Below are 24,979 nucleotides of genomic sequence, written 5' to 3' on the forward strand. Positions count from 1 at the left end.
CATAGCGACCCCTCCTTGGGTTTCTGAGGCAGTATCACTACAGAAGTAGGATTGCCCAACCTTCCTTCTGAGGAGTGGCTGATGGGTTTGAACCTCCAGCTGTCTGGTTAGCAGGCAAGTGTCTTAGCCATTATGCTACCAGAGCTCCCGCCACACCTGCCTAGTGCTGTGAAAACAGATTTTCATCTCTTCCCAACCACTAAGTAAATGGTGGGTTGTGCTGAGCTTCTGCTCCCTGGGAAAGTCTGACCAGGGACGTCCAGTAACATTTTACTGTTGTTCTTATTGATTTCATTTTCACTAGCTGATGCAGAGGCCCCAGGGGAGAAAACCAGGCCAAACCAACTCACTGCCATCAAGTTGATTCCAATTCACAGTGACCCCCATAGGGTTTCCAAGGCTGTAAATCTTTATGGAAGCAGACCGCCTCATGTTTCTTCCACGAAGCGACTGGTGGGTTCAAAGCACCAACCTTTTGGTTAGCAGCCAATTACCTTAACCACTGCACCACCAAGCGCTTCTTAGGACAGTAAACAGAGGTCTGCTTTTGTGGTTTCAAGTATTCACAACTTCTTCCTGTCTCTAGGACACCCCCGTTGACAGACAACTTTCTGGTCTCCCATCATCTTTCCCACATTTAGTTCTTACAGCAGGTATCTTCTCTTTTTCTGAGGTAGTATTTGTAATAGGAAATTTTGGCCCATTCCTTAAGATTTAAAATACAGAATTTGCTTCATATCTAAAGTTTATTCTGTTATTAATTGTATAGTAGGTCACTGGGAAATTGTATGCCTGACCTTCAGACTTAATGCCATTTTATTCATTTCTTGAGCACCTTCTGTGTGATAGGCAGTGTTCTTAGTGGCAGGAAGAATGAGAAAAGAGAAAATGTATGGGCACACACTCACACACACACACACAGAGTTCCTATCCTCAGGGAGCTCATGGTCTAGCCAATCAAGTAGAGCCAGGGGGACCATAAAGCAGATGATGGGCAAAACTCTTAAATAAAGGGCTCCCAAAGTGTTAGATGCAAGGGCAGGACAGGGCTTTCTGAGGAAAGAAGTGAGAAATGAACTACACAAAATTCGGGGTGACACGCACCAAAGAGAAGGAACAGCAAGTGCCCAGGTCTTTGGATAGGGAGCCTGTAGGCTGGTGTGGGGCACAGGGGAAGTGATATGGGAGAGGCTAAGTCACCTGAGATGCTGGGTCTTACCACGGGCCATAAAGGTTTGGAGATGCAAAGTATGTGTTGTTTTTTTTGTTGTTGTTATTTCCATTAAGTAGGCTCTTATTTATGGTGACCTGTGAATAATAGGACAAAATATTTCCCGGTCCTGTGCTATCTTTATGATCAGTGATATGTTTGAGTTGATTGTTGTGGCTGTGCTAATCCATCTCATTGAGGGTTCCCCTTGTTTTCGTTGGCCTTCTACTTTACCGAGTGTAATGTCCTTTTTTCTAGCAATTGCTATTTCCTGATGACATGTCCAAAATAAGCTAGGTGAAGTTTCCTCTTCCTTGCTTCTAAGGAACAGTCTGGTTGTATTTCTTAAAAACTGATTTGTTCATTTTTTGTGGCGATCTATGGTATATTCAATATTTTTTGTCATTACCACACATTCACCACATAAATTCTTTTTTCATTATCCAACTTTTGCATGCATATGAGGTGATTGAAAAGACCATAACTTGGGTCTAAAGTGCTCTTTAGTCATTAAAGTGGCATCTTTGCTTTTTAAAACTTTAAAGGAGTCTTTTGCAGCATATTTGGCCACAGCAATATGCCATTTGATTTCTTGACTGCTGCTTATGTGAACATTCATTGTTGATCAAAGTAGAATGGAATCATTAATAACTTTAATTTCTTTACCAACTCTACATATCACATCAAAATATTGCATAGGATTTATGTATAGCTAACTGTGCTTACATTTAAATTACTCCATATATTTTCCTTGTTTCAATTGAAAAGCCTGAAAATAAGGCTGTGTTCATCGATTTGTTATGAAATTTTCTTATGCTCTTTGTTTGAATTTATTTTAATTATGATTTCAGTACCTGTAAAATCAACAATACAACTACTATTCAAATTTATACACCAACTACTAAAGCCAAAGGTGAAGATAATTGAAGATTTTTACCAACTATGCAATCTGAAATTGACCAAACATGCAGTCAAGATGTGTTGATTTTTGCTGCTGATTGGAATGTGAAAGTTGGAAATGAAGAAACATAGGTAATTGGAAAATGGCTTTGGTGATAGAAATGTGGCCAGAGATCGCATGATAGAATTTTGTAAGACCAATGACTTATACATTGCAAATACCCTTTTTAAACAACACAAATAGTGGCTATACATGTGAACCTCACCAGGTGGGATACACAGGAATCAAATAGATTACATCTTTGGAAAGAGGTGATGAAGCTCAGTATCTTCAGCCAAAACAAGGTCAGGAGCTAACTATGGAATGGACCATCAATTAATTGCTCATTTGCAAGTTCAAGTTGAAGCTGAAGAAAATTATAGCAGTCCACAAGAGCCAAAATATGACCTTGCTTATATCCCACCTGAATTTAGAAACCATCCGAAGAACAGATTTGATGCATGGAACAGTAATGACCAAAGACCAGATGAGTTGGGGGTGGGGTGGGGATTGACATCAAGAACATCATGCACAAAGAAAGCAAAAGGTTCTGAAGAAGACAGAAAAGGAAGAAAAGGCCAAAATGGATGTCAAGAGAGATGCTGACACTTGCTCTTGAATAGAGAGTAGCTAAACGGAATGGAAGAAATGTTGAAATAAAGAAGCTGAACTGAAGATTTCAAAGAGTGACTCAAGAAGACAAAGGATTATAATGAAATGTAACGACCTGGAGTTAGAAAACCTAAAGGGTAGAACACATTTGAAATTTCTTAAGTTGAAAGAACTGAAGAAAAAATTCAAGCCTCAAGTTGGGATATTGAAGGATTCTATGGAGAAAATGTTGAACGATGCAAGAAGCATCAAAGGAAGGAATACAGAGAGTCACTGTACCAGAAAGAATTGGGCAACATTCAGCTATTTCAGGAGTTAACCTATTATCAAGAGCCAGTGAAAGAAATCTAAGCTGCACTGACGAAATCAGTGAGAAACAAGGCTCCAGGAATTGATGGAATACCCATTGAGATGTTTGAACAAACGGAGTCAGCACTAGAGGCACTTACTCATCTATCCAAGACATTTGGAAAACAGCTACCTGGCCTGGCCAACTGACTGAAGAAATTCATATTTGTGCCCACGTCAAAGAAAGGTGATCAATCCAACACAATGTAGAAATTATCGAACAATATCATTAATATCACACACAAATAAAATCTTGCTGAAGGTAATTCAAAAACAGTTGTATCAGTATATTGACAGGGAGCTTCCAGAAATGCAAGCTGGATTCAGAAGAGGATGTGGAACAAAAGATATCATTGCTAATGTCAAATGGATTTTGGCTGAAACCAAAGAACACCAGAAAGATGCTTACCTGTGTTTTATTGACTATGCACAGGCATTCAGTTGTATGAGTCATAACACATTATGGATAACATTGCAAAGAATAGGAATTCCAGAACATTTAACTGTGCTCATGAGGAACTTGTACATAGACCAAGGGGCTATTGTATGGTTTAAAATCAAGGAGGGTATGTGTCAGGGTTGTAGCCTTTACTGTATTTATTCAGTCTCTGTGCTGAGTAAATAATCCAGGAAGCTGGACTATATGAGGAACACAGCATCAGGATAAGGGGAAGACTCATTAACAACCTGTGATATGCAGATGATACAACTTTGTTTGCTGAAAGTAAAAGACTTGCAGGACTTAGTGATGAAGAATAAAGAGTATACCGTCTTCATTATGTGTTACTCCTCAACTTAAGAAAACAAAAGTCCTCACCACTGAACCAATAAACAACTTCACAGTAAGTAGAGAAGATTGAAGTTGGCAGAGATTTCATTTTACTTGGATCCCCAGTCAACACCCATGGAAACAGCAGTCAAGAAGTCAGAGGTCTTATTGCACTGGGCATATCTGCTGCAAAAGACCACGTTAAAGTGTTGAAAATCAAAAATGTCACTTTGAAGACTAAAGTGCACCTAACTCAAGCCATGGTGTTAAAGAAGAGTTGATTCCTTTGAATTGTGGTGTTGGTGAAGAATACTGAAAATACCATAGACTGCCAGAACAACACAGAAATCTATTCTGAAAGAAGTCCAGCTGGAATGCCCCTTGGACGTGAGAATGGCCAGATTTTGTCTCACCTACTTTGGTCATATTGTCAGAAGGGATCATTCCCTGCAGAAGGATATCAAGTTTGATAAAGTAAAGGGTTATTGACAAAGGGGAAGACCCTCAAGGAGATGGATTGACACAGTGACTACATTGATGGCCTCAACCATAGCAAGAATTGTGAGGCTGGTGCAAGACTGGGCAGTATTTCCTTCTTTTGTACACAGTATCACTGTGAGTCAGAGCCAATTCAGTGGCACCTAACAACAACAACAAAATTACCACCCTTCTGTTATTCTGGTAGTTTTTTTTTTGTTGTTGTTACTTTTTGTTTTTGATTGCTTTGTATTTGACATTTACTTTTTTCATTAGTTTATATACCCTCTTATTTATTCAAGTAATATTATGTGAAACAGTATTCCAGTCACAGGAGGTACTGTAGAAAACAAGATAATCTCCCTGCCCTCATGGAGCTTCCATTTTAATGGTGGGAATAGATAATAAGTGAACAGATAATGTCAGGTATGAATTAGAGAAGAATGAATTAGATGAAGGGATTCCTAAGTACGCAAAGAAGGCCTGCCTGAGGTGACGACTTGAATTAGGTGAGGGAGTGATGTGGCTGAGAGGGAAGTGCAGTGCACATAGAGGAATAGCAGGTGTGAGGCTGTACTAGGGCAAACTGGCTCCAGAATACCCAGAGCATCTGGATCCCTAGGGAGACGAGAGTGGTTGGTGATGCTGGTGGAGAAAGCTTTCAGCATCAAATGGTGAAAGGAATGTAACTAACTACATTGGAGGCCTATTGTATAAGCTGAAAGATGGTAGTAATCTAAATTAGAGGGATAGAGGTGAAAATAGTGAAAAGTAGTTAGATTTCTGTAAACTCTGAAGGAAAGGAAAAATCAGGGATGATTTCTGTGTTTTTATTTTAAGCAACATGTTAATGAGTGCCATTTACAGAGATGAGGGGTCAGGGGAAAAGCGATTTGGGAAACAGTATCAGCAATGCTGTTTTACCTTTGCTAGTTGTGAGATCCACCACTTGCCAGTTTGTCGTTTTGCTTGTGTGACTTACATTTTATGACAATACTACAAGCTATGCCACTGATATTTCAAATATCAACAGGGTCACCCATGGTGGACAGGTTTTAGCAAAGCTGACAGACTAAGAAGAAAGGTCTGGTGATCTGTTTCTGAAAATTAGCCAATGAAAACTCTATGGATCACAATAGAATATTGTTTGATATAGTGATGGAAGATGAGTCACTTAAACTGGAACCACTCAAAATATACTGTGGCCCCCAACAATAGACTGAAACATGCTAACAATCTTTTTTTTAATTTTTATGATGATTTTGGTGAAAGTTTACAGAGCAAATTCATTTTCCATATAGCAGTTCATACACATTTTCATAACATTGACTACAGTTCCCCACAATGTAACAGCTCCTTCACACTTCCTTCCTGTAATTACCTCTTCCCTGTGTCCTTCTTTCCTATGCATTCCTGCCCCCTGAGCTGTCACCCTATGCAGACACTGCCTTTCTGTTCCCCACAATTGATCACTTTAAGGAGTGTATCTACCTGATGTAAATATTCACCCTATGTATTTTTTGTCTTGTTTGGCTTACTCCCATGTCTTTTGAAGCCATGGGAGTAAGTTCAATTCCAGGCCTAAAGGGTAACTAGGGGCCATAGTCTTGGGGGTCTCACCAGGCTCTATGAGACTAGTAAATCTGGTCTTTCTTAAAATTTTGAATTTTGTTCTACATTGCTCTCCCACTCTATCCAGGATCTCCTGCACTGATCACTTTCTGAGTGGTTGACTGGTAGCTGGGCACCATCTAGTTCTTCTGGTCTCATATTCATAAAGGCTGAGGTTCTCATGGTCTACTAATCCCCTAGACTAACTGTCTCCATGAGTCTTTAGTTTTCTTCATTCTTTGCTCTGAATGAGTCTCTAGTTGGCCGTTTGTGAGCTTTTAAGAACCCAGTTGATATTCACCAAAGTAAGATGTAGAACAGTGTTTTTGTGTAGTATGTTATGCCAATTGAGCTTGATGTCCCATGACGATGGTACTGAGCCTACAGGTCCAACAGCTCGCTCCATCAGGATGCCTGACTGTGGCTAAGAAGTTATCATAACTTTGCCCCTATTAACTCTATTATATATATAGACATTCTTACAACACATACAAATATGTATGTAGAAATATCATCTGCCAACCTTACATATGGTCATAGGTATAATCCTTTTTACCTAGATATCTCTGATCATTCACCCTGTTTATCCGTTTATTCATAGATTATCGTTCGCTATCCCTGATGACGCAGTATTGTTTATGTAAAAGGGTTTTATGTATGCAATACCAACAGTCTTGAAGATGGTACAGGATTGGACAACATTTTGTTCTGTTGTACATGAGGTCACCTTGTGTGAGAACTAACTCAGTGACAACTAACAACAGCAAATGTGGCTGTTAAACAGGCTAAGTAGGCAGTAGGATACGTGAGGCTCCATGGAGAGGGAAGGACTGGAGATGGACAGTTGGGAACCCTGATCATGGAGATCATGGAGAGAAGGTGCCAGGACATGGGCCCATGTGATGCCAAGAGGGTGAGTGGAGAGAACTTTCACACTGAGTCCTGTGTGCTCACTTGGAGCTTGAGTGGAGAGGGAGGGACCAGACCCAAACTAGAAGGTTGCTGCCAGTGAAGCTGGAAGAAAACTAAAATAATGTGGGGTTCCAGAAGTCAAGAAACAAAACTATTTCTGGAAGGAGGAGCATGTTGTTGTTGTTATGTGCCCTCGAGTCGGACCCAAGTCATAGCGACCTCTCCTTGGATTTCCGAGGCAGTATCACTACGGAAGTAGATTGCCCAACCTTACTTCTGAGGAGTGGCTGGTGGGTTTGAACCGTCAGCCTCCTGGTTAGCAGTCAAGTGCCTTAGGCACTACACTACCGCATAGGACAGTATTTTGTAGGCTTGTTTTTTGGGGGGATTCATTCCAATTTTTTGTCCTCCTATTAGTACAAAAATCTGTTTCAACTGAGTCTCTGAAAATCTGAGAATGTAGCTCAGTTTTTGTGATCAGAAACATATTTCATAATCACTAATCACTGATCAGAAGGAAGATGGGGCAATCTACTTCTATAGTGATACTGCCTCGGGAACCCAAAGAGGGGTCGCTATGAGTTGAGTCCGACTTGATGGCACGTAACAACAGCAACAGCAATCACTGTACAGGATTGGAAATATAAAGAAAAAATAGTGACTGAACAAAAACTTATTCAACCTTGGCTACCAGACACAACTGTGGTGTAGTTCAGGGGTCTGGAAACTTTTTCTCTGAAAGGCCAAACAGTAAATATTGTCAGCTTTATGGGAAATACATTCTGTGTCACACTATTCAACTCTGCTGTTGTAGGGTAGAAACAGCCTTAGACAATGCATAAATTAGTGAGTGTAGCTGTGTTCAATAAAAGTTTGTTACGAAATAGGCAACAGGCCAGATTTGGGCTATGGGTTGCAATTTTACCAACCCCTGGTTTAGTTTAATATTTTTTGTGTGATTCAGAAACATCTGCAACCATTCTGAATTTATCAAGCTACAAAATATTGTTCTGATCTTAAAAAAAGGAAACATTTAATTTGAGTTACCTTGTATTATAAAGCACTTCATAAACAATAGCTTTTATTAACCAATGTAATTTTCCAGCATCTTGAGTATCAATAATAAGCTTAATTCTTTTCCTTTTTTAAAACTTGTTATTGTGATTTAGGTGTAAGTTTACTGAACAAATTGGTTTTCCATTCAACAATTCGTATACATTTTGATTCGTGACATTGATTGCAATCCCTGCAGTGTAACACCATTCTTCCATTTTTCTCCTGATGTTTACCATTTCCATTCATCCTTCTTTCCAGTCCTTTCCTGCCTTTGGAGCCTTGTTGTTGTTGTTGTTATGTGCCGTCGAGTCGGCCCCGACTCATAGCGACCCCTCCTTGGGTTTCCGAGGCAATGTCACTACAGAAGTAGGATTGCCCAACCTTCCTTCCGAGGAGTGGCTGGTGGGTTTGAACCGTCAGCCTTCTGGTTAGCAGGCAAGTGACTTAGCCACTATGCTACCGGAGCTCCTTTTGGAGCCTTATCCCTGGGCAAATGCTGCCCTTTTTATTTCATGTGGTTGGTTTTTCTAGGGAATGATTACTTCCTTAGTGTTATTGTTTACCTTTTGTTGTTGTTGTTAGGTGCTGTTGAATCAATTCTGACTCCTAGCAACCTTATATATAAGAGAATGACATACTATCTGCTCCTGCACCATCCTCACAATCATTGGTATACTTGAGCTTGTCATTGCAGCCACTGTGTCGATCCATCCCCTTCTGAATCTTCCCCTTTTTTGTTGACCCTCCACTTTATCAAGCGTGATATCCTTCTTCAGGGACTAGTCCCTTCAGGCAACATGACTGAACCATGTGTAATGAAGTCTTGTTTCTAAGGAGCATTCTGGCTATACTTCTTTCAAGACAGATTTGTTCACCTTATAATCCTGTCTATTGTTTGGCTGAAAGTTGAGTCACAGGGATGGTTTAAACGGTTAAAGGAGGATAAAAGGTTAGTCTTGGGGGTTCCACCATTCTCTATCAGACGAGTACACCCTGTCTTTTTTAAAAATTATTTTGAGTTTTGTTCCACAGTTTTTTCCCACTATATCCAGGACTTTCTATTGTGATGCTTTTCAGGATGGTGGGCAGTGGTAACCAGGCACCGTATCATTCTTCTAGTCTCAGGATCGTGGAGGCTAGGGTTTGTGTAATCTTAATTCTTGATCAACTAAAAATCTGTACACACAGACCCCCTCTCTAGTCTTCTGCCTTATTTATTATCTTTAGCCTAACCACTTTTAATTCTTTTCTATGATTTATGTCCTCTGAATAAGGACCTACTTATTATTGAAATTGGATAAATAAAAGCTTTTAATTTGTGTGAAGTCTCTTATTCTATGTTTCAGTTATTGAGGTACTTGCATGGAGTACTTTCTATTTGCCATGAATATAAAATATGATTATATAATATATACCAGTTGCTGTCTAATGGACTGAGACTCATAGTGATCCCCTGTGTGTCAGAGTAGAGCTGTTTTCATTGGGTGGTTTTTCAGGAGTAGATTGCCAGTTTTTTCTTCTGAGGTACATTTGGGTGGAATCAAACCTCCGATCTTTTAGTCAGCAGCTGCACATGTTAACCATTTGCACCATCCAGGGGCTCCATATATATAACAGGAATACAAGGTATCTCTGATAGCGTAGTGCCTAAAGCATTTGACTGCTAAACAGAAGGCTGGCAGTTCAAACCCACCAGCCACTCCTCAGAAGGAAGGTTGGGCAATCTACTTCTGCAGTTATACCACCTCAGAAACCCAAGGAGGGTTTGCTATGAGTCGGATCCAACTTGACGGCAGTGAGCTTGGTTTTTTTGTTTGGTACAAGGTATGGCTCCACCACTTACAGTGGCCTCTATGCTTCAGTTTTAGTAATTACCTGTTCTTAGAATTAATAACATGTACATGCTAAATGCTTAAAATGATGTCTGGCCTGTTCTGAGTACTCAAAAAAATACTAGCTATTCTTTTCATGTTGCTCTTTAGGCAGTATGTTTATAAATATAAAAGTAACCAAGAAAAGAAAAAAAAAATCATTTTCCATTCACCCTTGATTGACCTATTAAAAGAGATTGGAAATGAAATTCTTCGTTAAAAATTTTAATACCAGCTTGATAGGTGATACTTAGTGTTAGAAAGTATCCTAAAAATCATATAGTTCAGGAGGTTCTTAATCTGCATTCTGTGAAACCCCAGAAATTGTGGGCAGCATTTTATGAGTATATACACATTTGTACATTTTTTCTCCTTTTCTTGTTAGAATGTCTGAGGGTTTCATTAGCTTTTTCACTGAGGTCTGAGTCCCAGGAGAGACTGAGCCCTGATTTCTTGACGAGCCCCAGTCCACATGCCAAAGACCCTATGTTTAGACCCAGCTCTGCTGCTCCTAGCAGTGAGTTTTAACAGTTTAGCTCTCTGAACTTCAGTACCTGGTTTATATTTTTCCTAGAATTGTTGTAAAACCTAAGCAAAAGCATATTTAAGAGAATTTTAAAGGAGCTCTGGTAACATAGTGCCTAAGGCACTTGACTGCTAACCAGAAGACTGGCAGTTCAAACCCACCAGCCACTCCTCAGAAGGAAGGTTGGGCAATCCTACTTCTGTAGTGATACTGTCTCGGAAACCCAGGAGGGGTTGCTATGAGTTGGGTCTGACTCGACGGCGCGTAACAACAACAACATATAAATGTACAGTTGTGGCACCTATTATCATGAGGAAACTGCGAGCAGAAGCAGAGATTGAGTAATTTGCTCAAGGGATATACCAGATAGTCCTGCTGTCTCTATATCCTGGGGTGTTCTTTAGCCACCTTGTCCCTTCAGCATGGACACGATCTTTACCTAAAATGAAATGACCTTACCAAAACAATTAAATGAGCCAAGAATAGCCTTTCAACATATGGTGCTAGGGCAAGTGGATATTTACATGCAAAACAGTGACATTGAGCCCTTCCTGCATACCATATACAAAAATTAACTCAAAATAGGTTGTAGACCTACATACAAGAGCTAAAATGATAAAACTCTTAGAATAAAACACAGGAGTAAATCTTCATGACCTTAGATAACGCAAAGCGTTCTTAGATATGACATCAAAAGAATAAGTGACAAAAGAAAATGAATAGATCAATTGGATTTGTACTTCATAGGATACCATTAAGAAAGTAAAAACTTTATAATGGGAGAAAATATTTGTACATATTATATCTGATAGGGACTTGTGTTCTGAATATACATAATGAACTCACAACTCAATAAAAAAGACAACCCAATTTAAATAAAATTGGCAAAAAACTTGAATAGACATTTCTCAAAAAAAAGATTCACAAATGGCCAAGAAGCGCATGAAAAGATGCTCAAGATCATTAGTCATTAGGCAAATGCAAATTAAGAGCACAATGAGATCCCACTTCACACCCAGTAAGACTGGTATAACCAAAAAGACAGATAATAAGTTTTGATAGGGATCTGCAGAAATTGGATCTTCATTCATTGTTGGTGGTAATCTAAAATGGGTCATCTATTCTGGAACATAGTTTGATGATTCCTCAAAGTGTTACACATATAATTATTATATGACTTAAGCAATTCTATTCCTGTTACTGTGGTTAGGTGCCGTCAAGTCAGTTCTGACCCATAGTGACAACAGAACAAAACACTGCTAGTCCTGCATCAACCTCACAACCATTGCTATACTTGAGCCCATCATTGCAGCCACTGTGTCAATCCATCTCATTGAGGGTCTTCCTCTTTTTTGCTAACCCTTTACCCAACATGTTATCCTTCTCCAGGAACTGGTCCCATCTGACAACATGACCAAAGTATGAGACATGAAGTCTGGCTATCCTCATTTTTAAAGAACATTCTGGCTTTACCTCCTCCAAGATAGATTTGTTCATTCTTCTAGTAGTCCATAGTACCTTCAATATTCTTTGTCAACACCACAGTTCAAAAACATCAGATCTTCTGTGGTATTCATTATTCACTGTTCAACTCTCACATGCATATGAAGCTACTGAAAATACCATGGCTTGGATCAGGTACACCTTAGTCTTCTAAGTGACATCTTTGCTCTTAAACACTTTAAAGAGGTCTTTTGCAGCAGATTTGTGGAGTGCAATACATCATTTGATTTCCTGAATGCTGCTTCCATGGATGTTGATTGTGTATCCAAGTAAAATGAAATCTTGCACAACTTCAGTCTTTTCTCTGTTTATCATGATGTTGCTTATTGGTTCAGTTGTGAGGATTTTTTGTTTTCTTTATGTTGAGGTTTAGTCCATACTGAAGGTTGTAATCTGATCTTCATCAGTAAGTGCTGCAAGTGATCTTCATTTGCAATGAGGAAGGTTATAGCATCTGCGTATTGCGGGTTGTTAATGAGTCTTCCTCCAATTTTGATGTCACGTTCTTCTTCATATAATCTAGCTTCTCAGATTATTTGCTCAGAACGCAGATTGAATAAGTATAATGAAGGAATACAACCCTGACACACACCTTTGCTGATTTTAAGCCATTCATTATCCCCTTGGAGCTCTGGTGGCATAATTTCTAAGTCATTTGACTGCTAACCAGAAGGCTGGCGGTTCAAACCCACCAGCCACTCCTCGGAAAGAAGGTTGGACAATCTACTTCTGCAGTGATACCGCCTCAGAAACTGGTTAGTGTCCCCTTGTTATGTTTGAATGATTGCCTCCTGGTCTATGTAAATTCTACTTATGGGTACATAATATATCCAAGAAAAATGAAAACATTATGCTAAGTGAAAGAACCCAATCATAAAAGGCCATATATTGTGTGATTCCGTTTATATGAAATATCTAGAATAGGTAAATGCATGTACTCCCCTGGATTATGAATCAGTGTGTCTTTAAGTTAAATTCACAGGTTAGTTGGAAAAGGTACATACAGTTATTATTTAGCCTTACTTTAGGCTTGAAGCCGTCTCAGTGATTTAAAAGCTGCACGTTCAGCAAGCGAAGGTAATTGAAATGAAGAATATGTTGTAGTAGGGGTTGGCTCAATCATTTCAAAATAAGGACAAATTTTTGTAACATTAAAAGGCAAATACGAGTTGTCTATTATTTGGATATTCGTAACCTGAGGACTTATACATAGAGACAGGAAGTAGATTAGTAGTTGCTAGGGGTTTAGGAAGGAATGGACAGTGACTGGTAAGGGATGTGGAGTTTCTTTTTGAGGTGATGAAAATGTTCTGGAATTAGATAGTTCGCCATGATTGCAACAACCAAACCAAACCCAGTGCTGTCAATTCTATACTGACTCAAAGTTACCCTATTGGACAGGGTGGAACTGCCCCACAGGGTTTCCAAGGCTGTAAATCTTTATGGAAGCAGGCTGCCTCATTTTTTTGCTGTGTAGTGGTTAGAGTATTGAAACCACCAACTTTTTGGTTTGTAGCCGAACACTCTTAACCACTGTACCACAGTGTTGGGAATATACTAAAAATGGCATGGTAAACTTCAAAAGGATGAATTCTGTGGTGTATAAATCATCTCAAACTGTTATTAAAAAAGAATAAAATGGCCCTCAATTTTCTTTCTTGGATGAAACATACACACATCGTGTGTATAGTATGTCAAGTTAATATATATATATGTATGTATATATATATAATATATATATATGTATATATGTGTGTATATACATGTATGTATATATATACTTATATATGTGTGTGTATATATATATTTATATATATGTATATATATGAAGGCCAGTGACCTCAATCAGCCCAGAGAAAGATTTTCCAGGTGAAGACGGGTCATTCACAAGGCACACAGAAAAGCATGTTTCACATTGTGCCTGGCTGCGTTTGTTCTGTGAACAAACAGAGGTCTTCAGGGTTGCTGCTTAGCCTCATTATTTTAGGAGGTTTTACTATTAGGTTAATGTGTTCACTGTGCATGTAAATAATGAAAAAAAATATCAACCACATTTATTTTTCTAAAAATACTTTGAAGATATTAAATTGTTCCTTTATACCCTTTTGTTAGAAGTTATCCAATTTATATATATATATTAGCATCTTGCTGTATGTGGAGTGCCTTGTAATAAAAAAGAATATATATGTAATATACTCAAAGTCATTCTTGTATCTTAATTTAAAAATAGGAAATAAAACAATCCTTCAAAAAGTTAACTGTGCTCTAAAGTACATGTTCTCAAACATCTCTATGCATAAATAGCAAGTGGGCCTTGTTAAAAATATTTTAGGCTCCCACCTCTAAGAGATTGAGTCAATCTAGATTTTCAAGGGGGCCCCAGATGATTCTGAGAAGCAAGGATTTGCACTTTGAGGAATACTGCCTTAGGGACTTAGACCTAGAATTTGGAGATGATTTAAGTGTGGTTTTGTTCTCGTTGTTGTTGTTGTTATGTGCCGTGGAGTTGGACCAGACTCATAGCGACCCCTCACCATCATGATAATTAATATGCAGTTTTAAGATATTTTCCAGCCATGTAGTGTTAGATGATATCCACCTTCTTACTCTGATATTAGAAAATAGTTTCTGCTTTCTCACACAGTAGGTATTTCAAAATGTGTATATTTGTAAACATCTTTCTTGGCACTGTTGACACCAAGGCTTTTGTTCCCGGTTAATGCAGCAGTCTCCCCTGCTCTTTCCAGATTTCTTTTGACCTTGCTGAGTACACCGCAGATGTTGATGGTGTTGGCACTTTGCGCCTTCTGGACGCAGTTAAGACTTGTGGCCTTATCAATTCTGTGAAGTTCTACCAAGCCTCAACAAGTGAACTTTATGGGAAAGTGCAAGAAATTCCTCAGAAGGAGACCACCCCCTTCTATCCTAGGTCCCCCTATGGTAAGTGCAAGTGCAGAGCCAGACACACCGTCTGATCTGTGGGGGTAGGGAATGTGTGTTTCAGTTTTAATTCTGTTCGAGTCTCAGAGCTGAAGTCATTTGGGTGTGAGATTAACTTTAAGATAGACTAAAGTGATTCAACTTGTTGAGAAGCATACCTTTATAAATTGCTAAATACAAGTATTTGTTGCCCTTGCCTCAGGGTAGAATTACCTCCTCACTTCACCAATTCTTGTTCATTCAACCCTCCTATACAGATCACTTTAAAAGAAAAATGAGACCTAAGATGATTCCTTTTATTGAAGTGTTGTGAGGTTGTGCTGAAGTGACAAGGTTTCATGCTTTGTATTTCCCCAGTGAAAGTCTCCCTTGAGTTTAAACCCTTAAAAAAATCCTGTTGTATGTAATGTATTTGTAAAATGAGTATTCATGAAAAGATTTCAGTGATAAAATTTCAAAGCAACTGGGATATTAAAATCTCACTTTTTCACTTGCTGACTCCTTAAAACTAAAAAAGAGAATAAACCTAGGAGAACTTAACTTGATATTGCACACACTATAGTTAAGATTGGGAGCTCTGGTAGCATAGTGGCTAAGGCACTTGACTGCTAACCAGAAGGCTGGCGGTTCAAACCCACCAGCCACTCCTCGGAAGGAAGGTTGGGCAATCCTACTTCCGTAGTGATACTGCCTCGGAAACCCAAGGAGGGGTCGCTATGAGTCGGGGCCGACTCGACGGCACATAACAACAACAACAACAATAGTTAAGATTGTGAAAGAAATAACTGTTTATCACAATACTACAAAAGTAAAGAATTCTTAAACATTTACTTGTGAGTGTGATTAATTGATAAAGAACTTTTATTTATTTTTGGCTTTTGATTAATTTATTTCCTAGCTTAATACATTACAAATTGTAATTTTTGCAAATGTGTTCTTGCTTGAAATGGATTAAAAAGCATTATTTTTTATAATAAACTTTATTTGCTTTAAATTTGAATAGGGGCAGCAAAACTTTATGCCTACTGGATTGTGGTGAACTTCCGTGAGGCATATAATCTGTTTGCAGTGAATGGCATTCTCTTCAATCATGAGAGTCCTCGAAGAGGTTAGTAGCTATTCATTAAAAAGAGAATTCCAGGCTTTTTAAACAACATCAGGAAATTTCTGTGTATATTCAGCATATTCACTAAACTGTAAAAACATTCATACCTAATTCTGAGTACAGTGAACATCAAAAGTTGTAAAGGAAGAAATATGAATCCAGCCTTAATTAGTTATTATGTCCCTATTTTCATTTTATTCAATGTGAAAATAGAATAGCATTTGAGATTTACCATTTTCATTGGTAGGACTTACCAAGCATGTTTTCAACTTAAGTATTAGGAAGTTTCCATATGAATGAAAAGGAATATGTAGACTAATGCCTATTTCTGGAAGTCACTCATATTCATGTAAACTTGACTTGTAGAACCTGTATTTTTTTAAACTTTGGATTGGTTGTACATTCAGTATTCATTCTTTAGATTCCATTAAAAAGACATAGAGAAATTACTATGCTTCTGTAGATTGTATCTCAAAATAAACTTGAAATTAGTCCTATATTTAGAAGAATTGTCAGGTTTTTTTTTTTTTTTTGCATTGTTTTGTTACCTTTTCGTAGTTGTTATTGAAACTGTTGTAACATGCTCTCCTTTCTGATGATAGATTTTAAATAAGAAAGTGTACACTGGTGTCATTATTTGTGATTTATTGTAGCATGAGAACCCTATAAAACGTGTACTCTACAAAGTACAAATTATCTATATAATCTAATTTTAATAAGTTTTATTAAATTTCACTATCATTTAGCCCTTTAGCCCAAGAAAATGCGAAGTTCAGCGTTTTAAGTTGTTTTACGCCCAACAACTAGTAATGCTTATAATGAAATTTTATGTGACTTTAGAGCCCCATAATTAAACTAACAAGTCATGAAGAAAGATTAAAGTGACAGGTTTATAAAGGTGTCTCTAATGTCAGTATGTTTGTATTTTATAATTTCACAAGTTGAAAATTCTCACCACGATTGACTGTTAAAGCATTACAATCTAACCTGTCATCCTTTTCGCCCAAAAGGAATACAAGTTAACAAGTAGGCAGAAACATTTCTTTCATTAATTTTGTAGTTCTGGGTGTCATTAGTAGAGGGAAAGGAACAGGCAAATGTCTGTAACATTTGCTATGCTGGTTGCTCAGGGAATCTGTTCAGAAAAAGATAATACCTGCATCTTTTCTCACAAATAACATTCGAACACATTTGTTGGTTTTTTGTGTTTTCTCTTTCAACTTTCCCTTTGCAAAATAAATAAATAAAAGGACACAGGGAAAGGATAACCACAGGGAGGAAGTGGGAGAAGAGCTGTTACACTGCAGGGAATAAAATAGTGTCACAAAACAAAATGTGTATGAACTATTGAATGTTAATGAGTCTGTTTTGTACAATTTCACCCAAATCACAATAAAAAGTTTTTTTTAAAAAAAGCCACTTGTTGTGGATCAGGCTAGGAGAAGGAAAAGCAGTTCTTGTAGAATAAACAGATACAATGAAAATTACTCCCTCTCAAAATCCTCTCTTAGCTGTTTTCAGAGCTATTTGCACACCTTGTAATAAAGAACTATTTTTTATCTTGGTCGATATTAATCACTTCCTATTTTAAAAAATGTAATATTTCTTTAAAAGTTCCCTTCCTCACACCCACTCCTCGCCCCATCCCCAGACCCACTATTAACATTCCTTCAAAAATGTTCTGTGTATCTTTATTTTCAACATAGAAATCTATACATATTGTTCTGTAACTAGAGGTTTTGTTAATCATGTGTTAAAAACTTGACCATGTGATGTACAGCATTTTGTTTTGTCACTATTATATGCCTGGAAATGAATGATATCCCATTGTTTACTTCATTTATGTAATCAAATAATGAAAAAATATACAAGCATATGAGAAAATGATGTAAGACTTCGATTAGATATCTAAAACCCCTACATTACTTGGAATTTGAAAATTAATTTTTGTATTAAATAAATCTGCCAACAATATTCCCAGATTAATTATTGTTTACCAAGGAGATTTCTTTTCCCAGGCTGAGAATGCCTTAATGGCAGGACCGTATTGTATTCTTAAATTTTTAAATGAATAAATGAACAATAAATACTTTGTGTTTCAGTAAAACTTTACTGTCTTGAAAGCTTGTTGTTGTCATTAGGTGCCACTGAATCAGTTCTAACTCATAGGAACCCTATGCACAATGGAATAAAACGTTACCTGATCCTACACCCTTCTCACAATGGTTGGTGTGTTTGAGCCCATTGTTTCAGCCACTGTGTCAATCCATCTTGTTGAGTGTCTTCCTCTTGAAAGCTGGGCAGTCTGGATTGGAGAACAATAGGAATTTATAGAATAGTTTTAAATAAATGTGGTTTTAGTGATTTCATGCATATTAATTAAAGCTAAGAAGGAATTTTGACGTAAAGATTCAGCCCCATTGATATACTTTAATAAAAACGTAAGATTCATTTTTAATTAATAATCTTTGTGGGCCTACACATTACTGTGGTACTTAATGTGAGTTTATTTTCTTGAGCAGGTTTTGAACATTGATACATCAATACTTTTATACCATATTATTACATGGAACAAACACTTTTTTAGTAGATGGTGCAGTGGTAAATCTCAACCCAGCTCAAGGTAAATAATTACAAATGCCCAATTGATAGAGATGAAGGAGATGCAGACTTTGGGGGCACATATACTTTTCCTATAAAGAAAAATAACAAAGACCATTTAATCAAATGCATGAATATTATTCCATGAGAATATCTTACTTTAAATTAAAAGTATATTCTAGACTGGTGGTTGGCAAACTATGACATGCAGGTCAAATCCAGTGGGTGAAATCCAGCCTGTTTTTATTTTTTTTGCCAGCCTGTTTCTGTTACTCTTTTTTAAAATAAAGCTTTATTGGAACACAGCCTTGCCCATTTGTTGACATCTTATCTACAGCTATTTTCACATTATAGAGACTATCTAGATTGCCGTGCCTGAAATATTTACTGTCAGGCCTTTTAGAGAAAACACTTGCCAACCCATGCTTTAGACAGTTAGACTTGAAGATTAATAACTCTCTGTATTCTCATCCATTTCCATATATAAATATTTCAAGGGTAGTCTGTTATTCACTGCTATGTAGATTTCTGCTGACTGATTGACCTATAGAGGCCTCTTCCATTATAGACATTTTTCAATCCAAACTCTCAGAAAGAATTTTCCTATTTTTCTGTGACTCAACTAAATCTGACATGGGACTCTATAAATGCCCTCATGTATGTCTTCTTCATTTGATTCCATGAAAAACTGAGTGCTGTATCATGTTTAGGAAGAGCCCATTGAGTTAGTGGAGCAGGAAAGGAGGGAGGGAGTATATGGAGGGTACTGCGCACTTAGAGTAGAAATTAAGACAGGATCTCTCTCATTCTTTCTCTGAGCAGTAGTGATATCATGCATGTCATTGAACCTCTGATCTTCATGTCTTTAGCCTTAAAATGAGAAAAATTTCTGACCTACTTACTGCAGTGTCAAAAAAAAAAAAAAAAAAAAGAGAATGTGGCATTCCTTTATAGTGTAAAGTTTTATACAAGTTTAAGGTATTATGAAGGGTGAGAAAACTTACCCTCCGAAAACAAAATCTCAATGAACTGAAACTTAGAAAAAGAATTTTCTAAAGAATTTTCTTCCATAAGTCTATTTTATTTTTTCAGCAAAAAAGCATGTTTTGGAATTCTGAATTTTTTGCAAGTACAGTGTTTATACCATAGCACCTCTCCCTCTCCATAGGATATGAGGCAGCACCCCATGAGCATTAATATGTATGCAGCAAAACTTGGATAGTTAAACCTAGCTGCATAAAGACTACAAATAGCCAAATGAGTTTGTGCCGAAATATAAGAAAAATGAGTTTGTTTCCAAGCTTCTTGGAATTTGAAATTACATGAAAGAGATTGTGGGTCTACATAACAAAAACATGATCATTAAGATATTCCTGAGGTAGAACAATTCCAGTTCTATTGCTCAGATCTTCACATCTATGTATACTTTATCTTCTAGAGTCATTATTACTCAGAATAATACATATCCAGAGCAGTTAGATGTTGACATCCAAGGAACTTTCAACTAACCAGGTTTATTGTGGGTTTCTCCCAAGGCAGCAGAGTATGGTTTGAAAAAGATTTCCAACAAATATTAAAACCCAAGAGAGTCAATAGTTATCTAGTCCTTAAATGGAATTGCTGAAATCTTTGCTACTTTATTTCTGTGTTCTAAACCCATTGCTCTTGAGTTGAGTCCGTCTCATAGTGACCCTATAAGACAGAGTAGAATTCCTCCACAGCATTTCCAAGGCTGTAATCTTACAACAACAACAAATCTTTACAAAAGCAGATTGCCACATCTTTCTCCTATGGAGTGGCTGGTGGGTTCAAACCACTGACCTTTAAGTTAACAGTTGAGCACTTAACCACTGCACCACCAGGGCTCCTGTACTCTTGTGACCATAAAAATGAATTTGAATTTGCTCTAAAGTAAAGCTAATTATTGGTGTGGTATGGAACCAAACAAATGAATAACTAACCCATGATCTATATAACATAGTTGCCCATGTCCTGAGTTTTGACACTTTTTCATTATGCTTTTAACTCTTATATGTCTTTTCTCTATTTTTCTGTGGCTTTCTTTTCTTTTCTTGTTTCTTTCTTTTTTAAGTGTATTTATTTAGTTTTGTTTTGAAAACTTTGTACCACTAAAAATTGTCACCTGAAGGTGAGTGGTTCAAACCCACCAGCTGCTTGTGGGAGGAAGATGAGACAATCTACTTCCCTAAAAATTTATAGCCTTGAAAACCTAATAGGAATCATTGTGAGTTGGAATTGCTTTGATGGCAGTGGGTTAGAGATGGTCGGAATAACCTGTGTCTGGCACAAAATCGGCTCTTGGAAATCATTGATAATAGTGAATAAAGTCAGTAATCTATAGACTGGTTTCTGTGTCCATTGATTGGCCCTTTAGTCATTCTTTAAACTAATGCAGGATCATTGATAAACTATGCTTTCGGTTTGTGCTTTATAAAACATGAGTAATATTTATATAAATTAATAATGATAGTGGAAATTCTAGAATTATATGCATAAAGATATGAACATGTACATATCAATCTGTGTTCTGTGAATAACTATTACTAGGTATATCATATGGGGTCACTATGAGTTGAAATAGACTCAGTGGCACTAATCAGTAACAACAGATATCGCATAATTAGTTTCACAGATATTAACATATACACAATACATACACATTCATTTTTAAGTCAATTAAGAAAGGAGAAAAAAATCATTTATAATGTCTTTTATTATTACATAATTTAAAAAAAAAAAACTCACTGCCATTGAGTCAGATCCCAATCATAGCGACCCTTCCTTGGGTTTCCAAGGCAGTATCACTATGAAACGAAAGTAGATTTCCTAATCTTCCTTACCTTAACAATAATTTTTTTTTTTTTTTAAATGTGTGGATTCAAATGACCATATTTTGGTCACTTTCTTTAAGCATGAGAAACTTCTTTTAGTATTTCTTGTGAGGTGAGTCTTACAACATTTTTTTTTATCTGTGAAGTTTTTATTCTTCCTTTAGTTTTAAATGATAGCTTTGTTGGATATACGATTCTTGGTTGACAGTATTTTTCTTTGAATATATTATCCCACTGTCTTTTGACCTCCATTGTATTTGCTGAGAAGTCAATTGTCAATCATATTGGGGTTTTCTTATAAGTGATAGAGTGCTTTTCTTGTGCTGCTTTTAAGATGTTCTCCTTGTTTTTGATTTTCAGTGTATTTGGTATGGTGCGTCTGCTTGTGGACTCCTATGTTTATGATATTTGGAGATTGATCTTGGATAAGGAGGTTATTGTTTTCCAGTAAATTTGGGAAGTTTTCAGTCGTATCTTCAAATATTGTTTTTTTTTTTCCTTTATCTCTTGTTCTTCTGCTTTGCTAATTATGTGTATGTTGGTACACTTAGTGGTATTCTACATTTCTTAGTCTGTGTTTATTTTCCTTCATTCTCTCTGTTCTTTGGCTTGCATAATCTCTATCAATCTGTCTTCAAGTTTGCTAATTCTTTTTTCTGACACTTTAAATCTACTGTTGAGCTCCTCTAGACAACTGTTTATTTTAGTTATAGTTTTCAACTCCATTTATTCTATGTGGTTCCTTTTATATTCTGTATTTGGTGTGATATTATCACCATACCTTTCTTTGCTTCTTAATCATGCTTTGCTTTAGTCCTGTGAACATATTTATCATGGATTTAGAATCTTTTATGTTTAATCTGACATCTGATAACTCTCACAGGCAGTTTCTGTTGCTTGGTTTTTTTTTGCAGTTATGGGTTATACTTTCCTGATTCTTTGCATTTGTCTTAATTTTTTGTTGAAAATGGGACATTTTAGACAATATAGTCTAAAATATGGCAACTCTGGATACTGCCCCACTACATACACCAGAGCTTGTTATTGTTATTTGTTTTTTTTGTTTGATTAGTGTCTGCGTGGTTTATTTTAGTGACTTCTCTTTGCTCTATCTTACTCCTAAATATTAGGATTATGATATTGTGTCTCAAGGAGGCTTGGCTTTGGATATGCCCGCAGTCACCTTGTGATGGCAGTGGTGCTGGTAGTAATCTCTTCCACTTATCCTTGACCATACCCAGTGACTCTATTAAGTGCCTATTGTTCTGTTGTTTTCAACAATGCCCTGAGGCATAACTTCACTACAAATTAATCCAACTTTGGCTCCTTACACAGAGTAGTTTCTAAGATCAGTGTTTGTGCTGATCCCAGGAGGGCTTCTCCAAACTGTCTTTTCCCTTATTTTTCCTACAAAATAGTGGGCCTGCAGTCTAGGCTGCATCTTTATTAGATCTGAAAATATTCTCCCAATTCCCTTTCACCATAGCCTCCACAATTCTTGGAAGCATTTTAGATGTAAACTTCTCCATGCTGCCTGGCAAGTGTGCTATCTGTCCTTGCCCCACTTCTTCCCAGGCAAAATCTCTGTGCCAGGGCTCTGGAACTGGAGGTATGGACAATGGCAGGCTTTTGCTTGCTTTAGGAGCAGAAAACTCAGTGGAGGAGCAGTATCCTCTCTGCTTTTCTCTCCTATCATGGAACTATCACATCACAAGCCAGGGAAGGTTTATCAGGGCCTATGTACCATGCCCAGTGTAGCACTTACTTTCTACCAGTGTTAACTGAGTGAGAGAATGTAGCATCTATATTCTAGTAGTGTTAACTGGGAACCCTCACCTTTCAACCACAGTCTTCTGGGACTCATCCTCAACAACAGGCATCTGGGGGCAAGATGAGAAATTCTGAAGTCTCCTTCTGACAGGGAGCTGGGGGAGAAGGAACCCTGTGTTCTTGGCTGTATTGGCTGTAGTCATCTGAAGTGCAGTTTGCACCTCACTGAGCTGGGGTTGGGAGAGAAGGGAGCAATTTTTTTTTTCCCCCCAAATACCGGAGAAAGTCATCTTTCATAGATTTGCTTGGATAAATGTTTCTTCATTTTCTGTCTGCCTTCAGACCATTTTCAGAAGCTTCAAATGATGGTTTTTAAATTAATTTTCACTGGGAAGCAGATCAGCGGACCTTCTTACACTGTCATGTAAGATGTCTATATTCTCACTAATTATGTAATTCTTAGTAAATGGGCAGACTACTTTGTCATGACATTGGTAAAAATTTGCTGATTTTCAAAGAATCATTAATAACATTAATATATTATAAATGTATTATAAAGAAAAGCATTTTGTGTGGTAATTAAGAAGGAAAAAGGGAGATGCATACTACTTTCTTGATTTAGAAGGTAAAAAAAAAATCAAATGATTAAATTAAACTTGACTTGATTTCTGAACTTTGATTGCTGTGATCATCATGACTAGCTGTGAAATGCATATAATATTGGATATTCTGTTTTTGAATGTAATTTCTTAGTTTTCAGTATGAGTGCCAGGTTTTCTATAGCTAAGGAGTTACTTGGGCTCCTGAGAGCTCTCTCAAGGCCAGTATCCTAAAGTGAAAACCATCAGAAGTGTGCCCAGTGAGAATTCTTACTTGTCCTGCCAGTCCCTTCTGTGGTACCCAATTACTATTTCAGTGTCACTCTGATCACTCTGGCTTTAAAGAAGCAGATCAATTTAAGATGCCTAGTCTTTTGATGAAGGAGCTCTGGTGGTATAGTGGTTAAATGACATTTGGCTGCTAATTAGAAGATCAGTGGTTCAAACTCACCAGTCCCTCCATGGAAGAAAGATGAGGCAGTCTGCTTCTGTAAAGATTAAAAGCCTTGGAAATCCAAGGAGTCGGAATCAACTCAACGGCAGTGATTTCAGTTTGGTTTGAGTCTTTTCATGAGGCTATTTAATTTTCTTATGCTGATACATCTTATCTGTAGATCATTAGGCCAGTTCTGGGCAGTATTGTGGCTTCCACTTCCAGAATAGACAGAGGAGGTAAAATTTAGCCAAGTATACCTTCCTCTCAACCTTTAGTTTACTAGCAGTGAATTATGTGAACACTTGGCCTTATCCCTGTGATACCTTTACCCTGAGTAAGAAATCACATTCTGAGTTGGCAGTGTTTCTCCCATTCTCCTCGCACTATTTCTTCTCCTTTTCACTCTCTTTTTTAAATTGTGTAGGATAGGACATTTACTGAGAAATTCTCTGCTTCACTTGCCATGTTTGACTAACAGCTAAACTGTGCTCTCTTTGCCATGTGATGTGTGACTGTGCTACCTTTTCTGTGATCATGGAGAGCCTCACAACAAGACTCCACAACTGCCTTTTTTCTCTAGGACCTCTTCCATTGCTGGGCTCTTTGTTTTGTCTAGAATTTCAAGAGAGCCTAATAAATACTATATGTGCTCATTTTACTTCATATTTCTTTCTTAAACAAGACCTTGTTAATTTCCCAGCTGAGGGAATCAGAATAGTTTAATCATTATCATCATTGTCATCTTCATCAAGTATTATAATAGTGAAAAATATACCTATCAGTGGTGTTAATTACATTATACATAGTGGTTTAATACTCTAAATGTAGTTTTTAGAGTTGC

General features: G+C 37.3%; 1 protein-coding gene across 1 annotated transcript in view; it reads left to right on the plus strand.

Annotated features, from left to right (window-relative positions):
- The window catches only part of GMDS (GDP-mannose 4,6-dehydratase), a 907,267-nt gene that overhangs the window by 346,054 nt on the left and 536,234 nt on the right, over positions 1-24,979 (plus strand). Inside the window, exons 5-6 of the mRNA XM_007935374.1 lie at positions 14,583-14,775; positions 15,779-15,883. Coding sequence (XP_007933565.1) covers positions 14,583-14,775; positions 15,779-15,883 — 298 coding nt within the window. The remainder of the gene's footprint in view (positions 1-14,582; positions 14,776-15,778; positions 15,884-24,979) is intronic.

The sequence above is a fragment of the Orycteropus afer genome, unplaced genomic scaffold (genome assembly GCF_000298275.1).
Source record: "Orycteropus afer afer isolate SDZICR_OR568_19922 unplaced genomic scaffold, OryAfe1.0 scaffold00027, whole genome shotgun sequence".
Lineage (NCBI taxonomy): Eukaryota > Metazoa > Chordata > Mammalia > Tubulidentata > Orycteropodidae > Orycteropus > Orycteropus afer.